General features: G+C 46.3%; 1 protein-coding gene across 3 annotated transcripts in view; it reads right to left on the reverse strand.

Moving 5' to 3' along the window:
* Positions 1 to 11,360: 11,360 nt before the first annotated feature.
* The window catches only part of LOC119170244 (vascular endothelial growth factor receptor 1), an 89,493-nt gene continuing 85,698 nt past the window's right edge, over positions 11,361 to 15,155 (reverse strand). For all 3 annotated transcript variants that reach the window (XM_075877780.1, XM_037421354.2, XM_075877776.1), the window contains exons 18-22: positions 14,804 to 14,926; positions 14,117 to 14,187; positions 12,956 to 13,096; positions 12,606 to 12,711; positions 11,361 to 12,243 (exon numbers count right to left, since the gene is read on the reverse strand). In XM_075877780.1, the coding sequence (XP_075733895.1) occupies positions 11,734 to 12,243; positions 12,606 to 12,711; positions 12,956 to 13,096; positions 14,117 to 14,187; positions 14,804 to 14,926 (951 nt within the window). In that variant the 3' untranslated portion in view covers positions 11,361 to 11,733. The remainder of the gene's footprint in view (positions 12,244 to 12,605; positions 12,712 to 12,955; positions 13,097 to 14,116; positions 14,188 to 14,803; positions 14,927 to 15,155) is intronic.

A 15,155-nucleotide genomic window follows, 5' to 3' on the forward strand; every position in this document is an offset into this window, starting at 1 on the left:
GCGTGCAGAGGACGGTCTCGGCCAGTGTCCTAATACCCTTTCTTCCGACAATTGGCGATTGTCTAGTCTATCTAAAGCATTCGACGGTTCTTTTCTTGGCACGCTAAAGCGAGGACACTCGCAGAGAAGATGGGAGAAAGTCTCTGCGCAGCCACAGTTGTCACATATCGGGCTGCTGGCCATTCCGATTCGAAACGAATAAGCATTCGTAAAGGCCCCTCCCCCCCCCCCAATCCACAGACGGCACAGAAGTGTCTCCTCAGCTCTGGTTATTCCTGATGGAAGACGGAGCTGTAGGTGTGAGTCCAGATTATGAAGGCGGACGTTGGTGAATGCCGGTGAATTCCACTGAGCGAGTGTCAGTTCTCGTGCAAGTGATCGAAGCCTTGCAGCGGCGTCCGTTCTTGATAATGGTATAGCTGCACAAGGGGCATCATCATGAGCAGATCGGGCTGCTTCATCTGCACGGTCGTTTCCATCAATGCTGCAGTGGCCTGGTATCCATTGATACGCTATGTCATGTTGTTCCTCTATAGCCCGGGGATGAAGCAGTCGTATTTCAGTAATTAGCTGTTCGTTTGGTCCACGAAGATATGGTGAGGCAATGCCCTGGAGGGCTGCTTTGGAGTCGGAGAAGATTGATCATGTCTGTTGCGGTTCTTCAACTAGGAACTCCAGAGCGGCACGAATGGCGGCGAGTTCTGCCGCCATGGATGATGTCAGATGCGTGGTCCTGAACTTTATCGTGATGGATTTCTCGGGAATTACCACTGCGCCTGTTGAACTTGTTGAAGTGACCGACCCATCCGTGTATATGTGAATGCGTCCACTGCGTTTCTCATGCAGAAACAGTAATGTTTGTTTCAGGGCCAAATTTGACAAATTTTTTTTGCATTCCGGGGATGGTTGTCAGGGCTTCCAGTGGATGTAGACACCACAATAGTAACGACGGTCTTGCTGCGTGCGTGAAGTTCGTGGGAATCACCGTGCGATGTGGGGCGATAATAGAGCAGAACGCAGACCGTGGCCTGGAAGTTGCAAGGGAGGCGAGGTGATGCGATTGAATCCGGGTGGCATGTCTTATGTGCGTTCTTAAAACATCGACACGAATGTAGGTTGTGATAGGGTGTTTATGAGCGATTGCGACAGTTGCTGCTGAGGATGCGCATCTCGGAAGCCCGAGGCATATTCTCAGTGCTTGAGCTTGTAATGACTGGAGGACGCGTACGTTTGTTATGCGAGCCTTGCCAAGCACAGGTAGGCTGTAGCGCATGAAACCAAGAAAAAGTGCAGCATACAGTTGAAGCATGGCTCGTACAGATGCATCCCATAATTTTCCCGCAAGAAACCTTAGGACGTGGGCGATCATGGTCAGTTTCTTCTTCATGTGAGTGATATGAGGGCTCCAAGAAAAGTCATGATCTATTGTTACTCCCAGGAAACGGTGGGTCTTTTGATAGCTGATCGTGTGTCCATTAATTCTGATGCGGTATGGCGTCATTGTCTTGCGCGTAAACGCAACCAGTGAGCATTTCTCAGATGACAGCTCCAGTCCTCGTCCTTGAAGGTAGTTTGACTTCAGTGTAGCCGCTGTCTGAAGCCTGGCTCGTACGTGTAGACGCGTGACCCCTGATGCCCAGATGCTGATGTCGTCCGCGTATATCGACAGATGTACAGAGTGTGGCAGGACGTCAGTGAGGCCGATGAGCGCAAGGTTGAAAAGTATGGGGCTTAGGACCCCACCTTGAGGTACACCGCGATAAGTATGATGGTGCCTTGTTGCACCATCTTCTGTCTTAACGAAGAAGGTTCTGTCCTTCAAACAGCTGTAGATCCATTTGTAAACGCGGCCTCTCAATCCAATGCTGCCCAAGGCGTCCAGGATGGTTTCATATAGTACATTGTCATATGCAGCCTTAATATCTAAGAAAAGTGCTGCTGATAATCTCTTTAGGCTTTTCTGCTGTTGGCCCCGCCGCGGTGGTCTAGTGGTTAAGGCACTCGGCTGCTGACCCACAGGTCGCGGGTTCGAATCCCGGCTGCGCCGGCTGCATTTCCGATGGAGGCGGAAATGTTGTAGGCCCGTGTGCTCAGATTTGGGTGCACGTTAAAGAACCCCAGGTGGTCGAAATTTCCGGAGCCCTCCACTACGGCGTCTCTCATAATCATATAGTGGTTTTGGGACGTTAAACCCCACATATCAATCAATCAATCAATTTTCTGCTGTTGCACAGACGTTACAAGATCAACAACATTGTCTATGGAAGACCGTCCACGTCGAAAGCCGGTCAAAGCATCGGGGTATATATTGTTATGTTCCAGGTACCATTCCAGGCGAGTCAGCACCATTCTCTCCATCACCTTTCCAAAACAGCTGGCAAGCGTGGTGGGGCGATAGGAGGCCATGTCCAGAGGCGATTTGCCTGGTTTGAGCAGGGGCACAAGGCGGCTGCACTTCCACGAAGGAGGAACCAAACCGTTGCTCCACGAGTCATTGTATACAGCTAGAAGGGCACGCCGATATGTTTGTCCTAGGTTAGCAAGGGCCATGTAAGTGACTCCGTCGGGTCCAGGTGATGACGAGCGCTTGCATGCTGCCAAAGCTGCCTGAAGCTCCTCTAGAGAAAACATATTGTCCATCCGAGTGTCTCTGGACACCGGCGCGTTTCGTAGGTTACTCATGTTGATCCCGGACCCCTTGTTTGCAACCCTGGCACAGAAGTCTTCTGCTACATCGATTTCACGTCGGCTTTGGTGGAGAGCAAGGCATTTGAACGGGCGATGCTGTTGTGGCAATGTTCTTAGGCCACGGATTATTCTCTATATTTGCAAAACAGGTTTGTGGGGATCGAGCGACTCGCATAGTGACTTCCATCGTAGCGACTGTAGTGCATTGATTCGACGTTGAATCTTATTTTGTAGACGTCTCGCCTCCGTCAAGTCGTAGATGGATTTCGTGCGCCTATAACGTCGTTCGGCGCGACGACGGATTGCTCGAAGTCGCTACAACTCCACCTCATATTTGCAAAAGTCTGGTAAAGGTCCACAATTAAACGTTGCCTCTTGGATAGCGGCTTCATTATACCTTCTAGGCTTTCAAGAGAACCTTCTTGGTTTCTCTCGCATTGCTTCTCTGTGAATGATCTGTACTTTGACCAGTCTATCCGTGAAGCGGGTGCGATTTGCGACTTGCTTAGCCCCTTGATCTTTACATAGGTGGGGATGTGGTCACTGCCATGCGTTTCATTGTCCGCAAGCCACTGCACCTTGGTACTTAGGCTACCTTACACAAAAGTTAGGTTGAGACAGCTACTATATGTCAGACCCCGTAAAAACGTGGGAGTGCCGTCATTTAAACAATATAGTTGGTGGTCAGATGCAAAGGAGGATACATTTCTTCCCCCACGGTCCATCTTCTGGCTTCCGCACAGCGGGTGATGAGCGTTAAAATCACCGGTAATAATCCATGGCCCAGGTGTTGGTTGCCGTCGTCCGCTGTTACTGGATGTTCAATATATGTGAGTTCTCACCTGATGTAAACAATGACCTTACTATTTTCGTTACGAGCTGCAGATCTGAAAGCCCCGTATTTAGAAAATCGTATAGCATTGTGAAGACGTGGTTCACAAATTACGATAATTGGAAACTGATTCTTGAATACATATGGTCGAGAATCCGAAATGCGGAGTTTAAGACCTCCGGCATTACATTGCAAAATTGATGCCTCTTTCACTTGTTTACGGAAGGGCTGCAGAGAAATAGCTATGGTGCTTCTCTTGATTTGATAGCACCGGATTTAAAGCGTCCAATATTTGAAGAGCGCTGTAGGCAGCCGGAGTCTGAATATTATTCAGGAGTACTCGAATTGTCTTCATGAGGGTTTTAATCACGTCTATTATTTCGTTATCTTGACTGTCATGACTTACTCGCTCTGAAGTAGCTTTCAGCGGGCGATTCTGCGGCTCTACTGGCGGTGTCACTGACGACAGCGCTGGCCACGTGTCAGGGTCAATGTTTCTTGCATCTTTCTGAGGGTGCTTGTTGTTGGCACTTGTTGATGCATGTGGTGGTGAGTGCGTGATATGGGGAAGCAGTGTATCCCTGGCCTTGGCAGAGGATGTCCTAGGAGTTTTCCTATGGCGCGAACGCCGACGTCGCACTTTGGCAGCAGCCTCCCTGTGGGTGGAACCGTCTCTGGCCATCTGCCTCGATCAGCACTTGCATCTCCTTCTTCACATTTGGGCACTGCTTTGATGACGCCTCGTGAGGACCTTGGCAATTGCCGCATTTGCCATGTTCTGCTTGGCAGGCTTCTGTGTTGTGCGACTCCGAGCATCGGGGGCACACAGCAGAACTTGTGCAAACAGCCCTCACGTGTCTTTACAGCACTTCCGACACTGAAGAGGTTTCGGCACGAACGGCCGTACTGTGTGTCGAAAATGACCAACTCTTACTTAAGTTGGGAGACTGTCACCCTTGCAAACTAGTTTCAAGCATCGTGAGTTCCCGAGACGGCGGGCTTGCAAGACTATAGTAGCTTCCGTCACTGGTTTGATGAGAAGGGGAAAATCAATATCGCTGATAGAAGTGTCGACGTCGTAGATAACGCCTGACCTAGAGTCCTTGGTATGTAGGGCACTGTTGTTGATAATATTGTCGTTTTAGGTGTTGTCATACATTGGGCTTTCACTCTGACGTAAATTGTTACTTGACTTTAGCATCCCTTTAACGTCCCGAAATCCCGATATGATCATGAAAGAAGGCATAGTGGAGGGCTCCAGAAATGTTGATGATTTGGGATTCTTTAACGTACACCCTAATCAAAGTACATGGGCGAGCACGAGCAACTTCCACAGTTTTTACTTCTTTGTGTGTGAGCAGCCAGCATCCTTCGCAAACGCGGCCGCTGCAGCGGGCGAAGCGACCTTCGTGCTCTCTGTAACTTCAACGCCAACTTGCGGTGAAAGCGCAAGATGTAGTACAAACCACCCCCATCAAGAGATCAGCGTGCGCGCATTGCAAAGCATGGAGCGATGACCTCTAAAGCAGCCCTGTGACACCTTGGGGCAGCCTTATTTAGCACCGGATATCATGGTTGCCGAGACGAATGCAACAAGAATAAGGCATATTGGTGCATGGTGCAGGTGAGCTAATAAAAGTTTATCCAATCCAAGGCATATTGGTGCATGGTGCAGGTGAGCTCTACAAGCATAACCAACCTCACAGCTCGCACTGGAACACGTGTTGGAACAGCCCTAACTCTAAATATTCCCCGCAAGAATTTTGCAGCCAGAAAAGCCAGTTTCGCCAGTGCTTTAAGTACTCCGGCCACACTGTGCGTCCACCGGAAACATGCCCTGTTTTCCTGTTTACCTTGTTTTAGCGTGGTATTGACTGGCTTTGCTGGTGGTGGCCGCTTGCGTTGCGTTGATTTCAGAGCATAGAACTATTCCGCTGAAGCGCTCGCGACTCGGGCACTCCCTTGTGATGTCAGGAAGCAGTCTCCGATGAGGAAATAATTTGCTATCACAAGTCAAAACGTTGCATTTCCCGACAGATGAAGGCAGGAAGAGCGCCTGCATTGCAGTGGGGAGGCGAGAAAACTGTTTTTCCCACAAAGAGCGCGTAGATTTGTTCTGCCCACTAAATCAAGGTCAAGTAGAGCTGAATGCATACCTTAATTACTGGCACCGAGGTGGTGTTCGGGTGTCATTTGAAGGCCCCCAGCTAAAAAAAAAAAAAACACACGTCACTCGTCGTCTTGTTCCACCGAAAAAAAAGATAACTGCGCTGACACCTGAAGTGGAAAGCAAAACGGGGAAGCTGGCTTACACCCTAAAATCTATCGCAAAGGTGTTTGTTCTAGTTTGCGTATACTGTGTGTTTGTACTGATGAGATCTGTACTGTTTGAAGCAATACTCGGGAGTCCAAGGTCGGCAAAAATTGTGGAGCTCACTCAGACTCAGTCATGAAATATATTTTACACTCCAGGCTCACTCGTTGTCACTCACGAAAACTTTCTTCCGACAGACTCGCTCAGACTATATTCACCGAAGTAGAATAGAATGGAATATATTTTTATTTCTAGAAATACAAAGGTTCTGGCAGATACCATCGGCTAAAAGCTGTTGTCAAACAGCTTGACTGAGCGGACCGAAGTATTACTCGTCCGCACTCATTCATACTCAGACTAATGGCTCGATTGGAGTCTGAGTCTATTAACGTAGAATTAGATTTTTCGACCATGGTGTCAATGCCCTTCAGCACGAGTACCTCACGTAACCGATACTTTTCTTGGCACCTTTTTATACAGTACCTTTGAATACGAATTATGAGTGGTTACAAACCAGTCAGGGCATTTTTATTGAAATAGATGTCAACATAAGATATATTTACCAAGTACTTCCCTGGAAGAGTTGCGGGAGGAGAGGGGGGGGCTCAATGAACCCCTTTATGCAATTCATACCTCTGATGAACAAGTATTTAAATAGTGTATTAATGATACTGCCTTGAAATGTATGAACAGACGTGACTATAAACTTGAATCCAGGTAAGGTGAATAGTAATGCTGAGAATGAGTAGATATGAACATAGGTCGGCAAAGAAAAATAACTGGGACTCACTATGACTCGCTCAAGAAATATGTCTTATTTTTTTAATCTGTCTCGCTTAACCCATACCTTTAATTTGTTCACAGTTGATATGGAAAACATGAAAGAAAATATTACCAATCTCAATGAGTTGGTCCACTTCAAGGCGCGATCGTTAGCTGTCCGCGGCCATGGAGGACCTCTGGGTCGACATTGAGACATGGTTAGTAGGGATCCGCCAACTACATACAATGTCATTACTCAGCATTTCGATATGGATAGGAGAAATTCTCCACTTCCCTAGAATATCTAGAAAGGCAGGCTACTTACTCTATGATGCACTTTATTCCCTCACTGTTAATGAACTCACACGGCTGATTACTCAAGCTAGTGTGTCTACCAAGCGTTGGTCAAAGGCCCTTCGAAGACCATCAGAGTTCTTGTTACTGAACTAGCTTCCTATTAACCCTACTTTCCTGCATTGAAGCTCTCACGAAACAGGAACGTTTTGCCGCGGCAGCTGGCAGTGGAAAACGAATCACCGAGAACACATGTATGCCGCATGCAAGAAAAGAATATCAGAAACGTTCAAAAATAGCCGGGATGAAGAAAAAAATGGTATACCATACAGTGCTTACTCCCGTTGAGTTAGGCTGTGCACATCGAATACAGCTCTGAGCAATCCACTCGGAATGAAAGCCGCACACTTTCGGTGGAATCTGAAAGCTTTATCTGTGCTGGCTCAGTGTATACATATATAAAAACGGTCCGCCGATGTGTTCAGGTCAAAACTACAGCGACTAAAAAAGTGGCACGATCAAATCATCCAGCTGTTTCAGCCATCTTGAAAATAAAACGACAAAAAAAGAAGAAAAGTATGATTGAGCAGCGAGCGAAACCTGTGCGCTTCTTCAATGACCTTAGTATAGGCCACGAATGCCTTCTACAGATTCCTGCGTTCTTTCTGGGCTCCCGGTCTGTTCTTTAACACTTCGTACCATGATTAAGAGAAATAATGGAGACAAGTATCAAAAACTTGAACCCCCCCCCCCCCCCCCTCTTCGACAGTGGATCGGCGAAATTACGCGTCACGATTCGGAGGCCTTGAGGTTGTTACATATACGCCTAATCCGACAAAGCGCTACCCTTCTTAACATGCGGGAACGCCTTCCAGCGAATGCAACGAAGAAAATTCTTACTTGACCCGACGACCATGCTGAATCCAACGTCGACGTCTTTTCTTCTTTGGGCAACCTTTCGAGAAGAGGTGGAGCTTCATTTCGCCTGAGTTATTGTACGTTTTTGTGGCAGCCCAAAGCGCTACGAATCATGTTTCTGCAACTCGGAAAGCTTCAATGGTCACTAAAATACGGCGTTTCAGCAAAACGTGAGCAAAGATGAGAACAAGATGACAAATAAGGTCGCCGGTTAATGCGACCTAAGCTGCAGTCACATCACTGACACGTGCGCGGCCACTTGAGGCGCTCTCGTAAGCGCATAGCTGACAGCGGAGTGACGGTCATCTTTTCGGTTGAGCAGTGATGCACTGCAGATCGTTCCCTTTATTACGCGATGAGGTTTGATAGAAGGATGAGCGCTTCATTCCGTGTGAATTGTGCATGTGCAGCCGTATCTGCCTGTTTAGCGCCCAGAGGATACTTTTCTACAAGAAGGATGATATCTTAGGGCGTATTGTAGACAGCACGCGTCAGCGCCGCCACCAGACATCCCAGTCAATTTTAAAGCGATAGCGTAAGAGAGCTCGTGTCGCAGAAATTCCGACAGGTGTTCTCTCTTCCCACGTCGGCGTCGGCCCCATTGGTTATGAGCGAAAAATCGTCCGTGAGCGAAAAAGCTCGTTACAGAAATCGCCGTGGAAGGCCGCTACTTGTCCACGCGTGCGCGCGCGATCACCCTGAGAAAGCCGCGCGTTTGAAGAAAAAAAGAAGAAAAAAGTGTTCAAGGTCACGAGGGGCGGGTGATGTAGTTTTTTTGCCCCTGCCACCCCTCTCTGCTTAGCCTCCAGCGCTTTAGTCGGGACGAGAGAAAAGAGAATGCAATTGCAGCATGCGACAAACCTTTGTAACTCCACTCGCACTAGACGTATTCTTAAAATTCTTGCGGCCTTCAATTCGTCAGGCAATACGCTCTTCTAGTTAATTCATTTCATGGTTTCTTGAAAAAGTGTTTCAGGGCCCCTTTAACGCATTTTGTTTGACAGGTCTCACGACGAAAACGAGCCCATTCGGCGATTTGTAGGCACGTTTCGGAGGCCTCAAACTACGTCGAAAAAGACCGGGATAGTGCAGCCATTGCCGCTAAAAACGCACAGGAGCTTTCAAACAGCTCTAAAAATGGACAACTATGTCCATCTAGCGGAAATCATATCATGCTTTTCCAGAGGCGTTGATCAAGCAAACAGCAAACGCTAGACAATGTGCTGACATTAGTGAAGCATTGTCAGACTCTTTATGGCATCCGAGATGGTAAGCGCGCAGCGTGTATCTCGGAGGCCATACGACTTTTGCTTTTTATCGAAAACCTGTACATACATTCGCGCGGGCGCGCTGGTACAATCTACTACTGCGTGTGTGTGTCCGTGTATGTATGTAACAAAACATATGAATAACGATGCACTTAGCGGTCGAAGGACGCTCTAGGGGCCGTATTTCGCTATCGCGTTCAACTCTTAAAGGCGAAGCTTAAGGGTCTCCCAATTTTTTCTAAACCGGCAGATTGCAGGCAAGGACATTGGACTTTAACCCACACGCTCAGCCAATGCCCTGGGTAGCAGAACTTCAACAGCAGCGAGGACTGGGATTAGGACAACTCTAATATAGGTTATTAATTAGCTGTAATGGTAGCTTAATAATTTTAAAAAAGAAGAGGTGCACCTTGCATAGAAATCCTTGAACGATGTGACCACAAGGGTCATTCTTTTGAAAGCCAGAAATACTCACAAAAGATCAGTTGTTCCATCGAATACTTGCTATGGATACACATAGCCAAATATTGTATGACCCGCATGCCCTGTCGTCATCTTCGTTATGTTACAATTCAAAAGATCACCCAAGTTGTGTTACAATTATCGTTATGTTACAATTCAAAAGATCACCCAGGCAGTTGCATCTGCCTTTAGCCCCTTCATTACAATTGGACTGTCTAAATAAAACTTTAATTCAGACAGAAAGGCCAGTTCAAAGTTGTCCAGAGGGCCCGTGAGAGAGCGGAGGGGAGTCTCCCATCTCCAACATGCATGGGATTAGCCAACAGCCAGCCAGGGACAGTGACCGGCTCCTAAGGAACCTAATGAAGTTCCTTGTTTTTCCGTATGTCTGCTTCTTCAACTGAGAATAAAACATAGACCCACAAAGTTCTGATTGATGTGATTTTAATATTAAGTTACACTTTGTTCATAGGGAATCTCTTAACGGATAGTGCATCCGCCTTCTACATTCAGTAAGTCGGTGCTGTCAGCATAAAAAAGCGCTTTCTCAAGTCCGCTGCAGTACTTAATGACTAGTTCACAACGAAAAGGAGAAGATGCGATTGAGCAGACAGCACATTCTATATATGTCATCATGCTTCTCCATTCACACAACTTTGAGAGCAAGAAAAAAAAACAGCGCATGAAGGTCTCAATACATATACAACAATAAAGTTCGCCATGAATACTGCTCCCGTCGTGCTCTTTACAAGACGGTGATGCGCCTGCGCACGATACTGGTAACGATCACTTCACCAAAAATGAAGGAAACACTTTAAAAACACTTGACGAACTGCGTTATCTGGGACTCAATGTGAATAAGAGACAGATCAAAATGCAGATACAAAACAAAAAGCAAGAAATAACAACAAAAGCACATTAACTGGATTGGAATGCAGATCGTTCTTTTGTTTTCTGTTTCACAGAGCTCCTGAGATGACTTGGTCGATTGAGTATGGCTTAATAGACTTAGGTTGCACAGCCATATGTTTGTCTCTGAAGCTCAACAGCTTACTTACTCCTTTATAAAAAAGAGCAAGATTTTTTTTCACACACTCGTTGTTACCTGATCTATTACAAGATAACTTGAGAACAATTCATACAACAGAAACATAAGTGCCCAAACGCTGTCACTTTTTTATATAAAAATGACATATATTAGGTTGCAGATGCATGGATATACAACTCGGGCGACAGTTTCACGTGAAGAAAAAAAAAAACACGAGACATCCACGCGCAATGAACTTTTTACTGCACAAATGCGTAATTTTGCGTGATTAGTTTTTAGGTGCCATTAAGCCCACGAGTAGCACGCACATCAAAAGCGTAGCCAATGCCACGCAATCAGGTCACACCTGTCGGCGCCACTGCAATATAATTAGAGGTGCCGTATTGAGGAACAGTGCATAATAATGCCCACGTATGCTGCTGGCTTGACTGTTACTCCCCTCAACATACAAGGATTCAACAGACAACATATAATGGATGCACAGACTATAGTTACACTCGGTGAGGAGATTCATTAACAAACACGAGGAACAAACGAGGTAAATGGCACAGTTACGCGTAACATGTGCTGACACACGCGTACGTAGATCCTTTGTCAGAAGAGTACGAGTCACTGAGTAGTGTACACCAAAGGTCCCAACTGAGCCGCTTGTCAGAACACCTGCATAACAATCACTTCGTGCGCAACAAACTAGACTCTGACTGATGAGGACTGGAGTGACGGACCAAATCGTTTCTCCTCTGGTTTCTTTCGCACGGTCACGCGATGCACTCATCGATCACATTCCTCAAGGGCCTAGGGGTGTAAGATATTGTAGCACACAAGCATGCCCAGGCAACAGGGATGAAGAAGACAAGAATACAATTCCACAACAACTCTATGTACACTAACAAACACGAGTCGATAATCCGTGGTATAGTACCTTAGCGCAACGAGTCTATGAATCTCGCTCAGAAAGACCAGCAGAGTCGCGCGAAAAAAACGTTCGCTTAACCATAGGCAGGGAGTGTAGCGAGGCTCCACCATTACAGTGAGACTGTCGGTCAAGCTCTTGATTACTCGAAGCCTGTCGTGTAAGGTCTCAGCTTGGACAGTGCCAAGCCCACTATCGCACCAAGTTCATAGGCTTACGCAATTTCGTGGCCGCTCACACCTCGATGCCCCCGCTACCGTCGACGCTAACGACCAGGTTGTACGCGGGCGGTGGCGTGGCGCAGATTTCGCTTACGTCGTCCGATGCCCTCGCGTCACCCAGTGATCCACCCGAAGGTGGCAACAACGGAGGAGGCACGTCTCGGCGCTTCCCCTGCGGAAGCCGAAGTTGTAGCGTCGGTCCCTTGCCGACATTCATGTATCCCTGGGCGACGCCTCGAGCGGAAGTGTCAACGTCCTTGGCGCTGCCGATCATGGGTGTCATCTCCATGCTGTCTCCCAAGGTGGCGCTACCGTTGTCGACGTTGGCGGTGGCAGCCATCTTGGCGTAGTGTGGCTCCGAACTCGGCTGCGCGGCGGTTCGGCTCGTGTTGATGTAGTTTTCGTCGTCGGACTTCATGTCCAGGTAGTCAGGATCTAGCTTGTTGCCCATAGTGAGGTAGTCGTTGTTGTTCTTCAACAGCAGATTCACATTGGCGTAAGGGTCGTTCAGGGCCATGTAGTACTGCAGGAAAAAGGGGCGACACATTATTAGCTCCCGACGGCATTTATACTATCGCAACAATATTGATTATGTTACAGGGCGAACGATTCCTTCTGTCAATGTTTCTCACTGCACAGAACCTTGTTTACGTTGCTGCCGAGCTGATGCAGTCGATGTACGAGCATTTCATGCTGATTGTTCCAAATAATGACACTCAAGGTCATTCTATTTTGATGCAGAAAATTGTTTTCCTTGCTCAAACTCGACGCTTATGAGATCGACTTCGCTTGAAGTACGTTTGTCTTGCAGAATGACAAACGATTCTGTTCAGTGAAGCTTAACAAGTCTACCTTCATTGGGCGACAAGAGGAATTATAACTTACATTTCTCACTCCAGCCTCAAGGAGGTCTCCAACGCGGGTAACCAAGGTCGAGAAATCCGGACGCTCTTTAGGCTCCCCTTGCCAGCAGCTTTGCATGATTTCATATCTGCGCAGAAAAAAAAAGTGTTTCGTGTCACGGAATTGTCCAGAGAAGAGAACTCGCTCTGAGCAAAGTTAAATTGACATGCTCCATGCTGAGTAGTGAAAGGTAGGCTCAGAGAAAATAATAATACGATTTCATTATTGCCTGCATTTTTGTTCTCGTAGCGTTCATACATTCAAACTTCCAAGCACTTTTGTCCAAGTAGTATATGTGTCTTGCGTCATTTAAGTCAAACGTGATGGCTTACACGTCGTCTGGGGCGTAGTCCGGTTTCTCCATGCGGTAGCCGTTCTTCAGCCTTTTGTAGAAGGACTCGTCGATGGCAACTCCAGGATAGGGGTTGCCTCCGAGTGAGAATATTTCCCAGAGTAGCACCCCGTAGGACCACCTGTCAAGAAAATCACGTTAAGTGACGGACTATGCCACCAAGAAAGCACTCATAATGAGTGCTCGAATCAGGGAAGGATTCTTGACCTAGAATTCTTCGTAAGTAAAATATGCAGGAAATCCTGATGTTGGACAATATTATTGCCGAACGTGGCCAGCCATAGGCAAATAATATGCACTGAAGGAGAGCATCCCTGATTGGCCTTCAAGACCGAGAAAATGCGGTGCTAGCTTGTATTGACCGGTCTTTGTGAGCGCACATTATTGAAACGCAAATGCCTCGGCGCGCATCGTATGACCGACAGAGAACTTTCAGAGAAGCCGTAACAGATGCAAGGGCTGCACCAAGTTCGAAGCCACGCCGGACGAGAGTGAATGTCTCATCTTTAGTGCAGGGAAGTGCTCAAGCTTCATTACAGCAAATGAGGCATGCAACACGATCAAGGTCAAGGAGTTAATAAGTCAAATTCATGAAAAAAGAATTGGGTTGTCACATGCCACTGTTTCTTTAGTATTACTCACTGCCGCAAGAGGTAAGGTCCTTAGTGTGCACAGACGACTGTGAGAAAGATGTGATTTTACGAAAAAAAAAATGCAGCATTGTTTCTGCGCAGATTTATGCTACCTGAAAATTGTGTCAAGTAAAATTGTATAGTATTGATAGTAAAAGTGGTTCGACTCTTATTGCTTCCAAAGTTTTATTTTTTATTTGTTTACTTCGCCTTTCATAAATCTATATTGTGTCACCACAATGAAACTTGCAATGGAAACGCGATTATTGTTCCCCATGTAAGAACATACCTGGGGATTGATAGGATATACGCTATATCGTGCGCCTGAATTCCTTTTAATGAACAAATTGTTGCATTAAGTTGCGGGTTACGAGGCGAATTACCAGTTTTAGCTTATTGACTACGCTCCCGCTCCCTCTAGTACAGAACCGACAGCTTTTCAGTCGAAATACCAATCGTCGACAATGTATAAACCACTAACGACATCTAATCAAGGTATAGAAACGTACACATCGCTTTTTGTTGTGAACACTCGGTCCATGATTGACTCAATAGCGGTCCATTTCACCGGCAGAAGACCCTGAAAGAAAAAGAATAGAGAGTGAGTTAGACAGCAACGTGACATAAAGCACATTTAAAAAACAGCCCTAATTAAGCAAACATCAAAATGCTCTACGCCTAATCTTTCTGCAAGGAAACGTCATTTAAATGTTTTATAAGCTTTTCTTCAAATTATGAAATCATATTATCGCACAAAGGCTTGTTCCTTCTCTTTGCACAACTTTAACGAAAAAATTGGATTAATTTTTGTATCGACATTTTCGGATTAGAAATCTTCAAAACTTGCGAAGTGTGAGAATAATTGTCATGGAACAGATACATTAATAATGTCTTTAATATTCTCAAGCATACTTACAGCACAATATAATTATTCTGCACAGTTGAGCTGTGGCATGTCATAACCACGTCATGAATTGAGTTCCCGTTTGGACCACAGGCAGAACTCATTAGAATGATTAGAAGAAAAAAAACACAACAAATAACACAGGAATAACTGCTTCTTTCGTGGTTAAGTGCGAGGTAGGTGCGCTGGTGCGATACGCATATAGCTAGAATTGGTGCAGTACATTCGCTAACTGCAAATTTGTCGCGTATGTAATGCTGTCAAACAACATTTCATGAAAGGTGGTTCTTACGTCTCCTTTCTTGATGTAGTTGGAATACTTGTAACAGTCCTTCGCGAGGCCAAAATCGCAAATTTTCACTACATTCCCTTCACCGAGCAGAACATTTCTTGCCGCCAAGTCCCTGTGAATCAACTGCAAATGGGAAAAAAAATGGCAATGAAACAATGTTAGAGAAGCACTTCGCGAACAGTCATTCTCGTCAACCCGTAATAGGCATCTAATAAGGATTTATAATGTGTTATGAAGTGCGAACAGAGCTATATTCTACACGGGTACAAGAAGACAATATTCAGCAAAGCACTGTGTTGAATGAGTTCAAGCATTCCTCAGTTCTATATATTTGTAGCTTTGTTGCACTATC

Source organism: Rhipicephalus microplus, chromosome 2 (assembly GCF_043290135.1).
Source record: "Rhipicephalus microplus isolate Deutch F79 chromosome 2, USDA_Rmic, whole genome shotgun sequence".
NCBI lineage: Eukaryota > Metazoa > Arthropoda > Arachnida > Ixodida > Ixodidae > Rhipicephalus > Rhipicephalus microplus.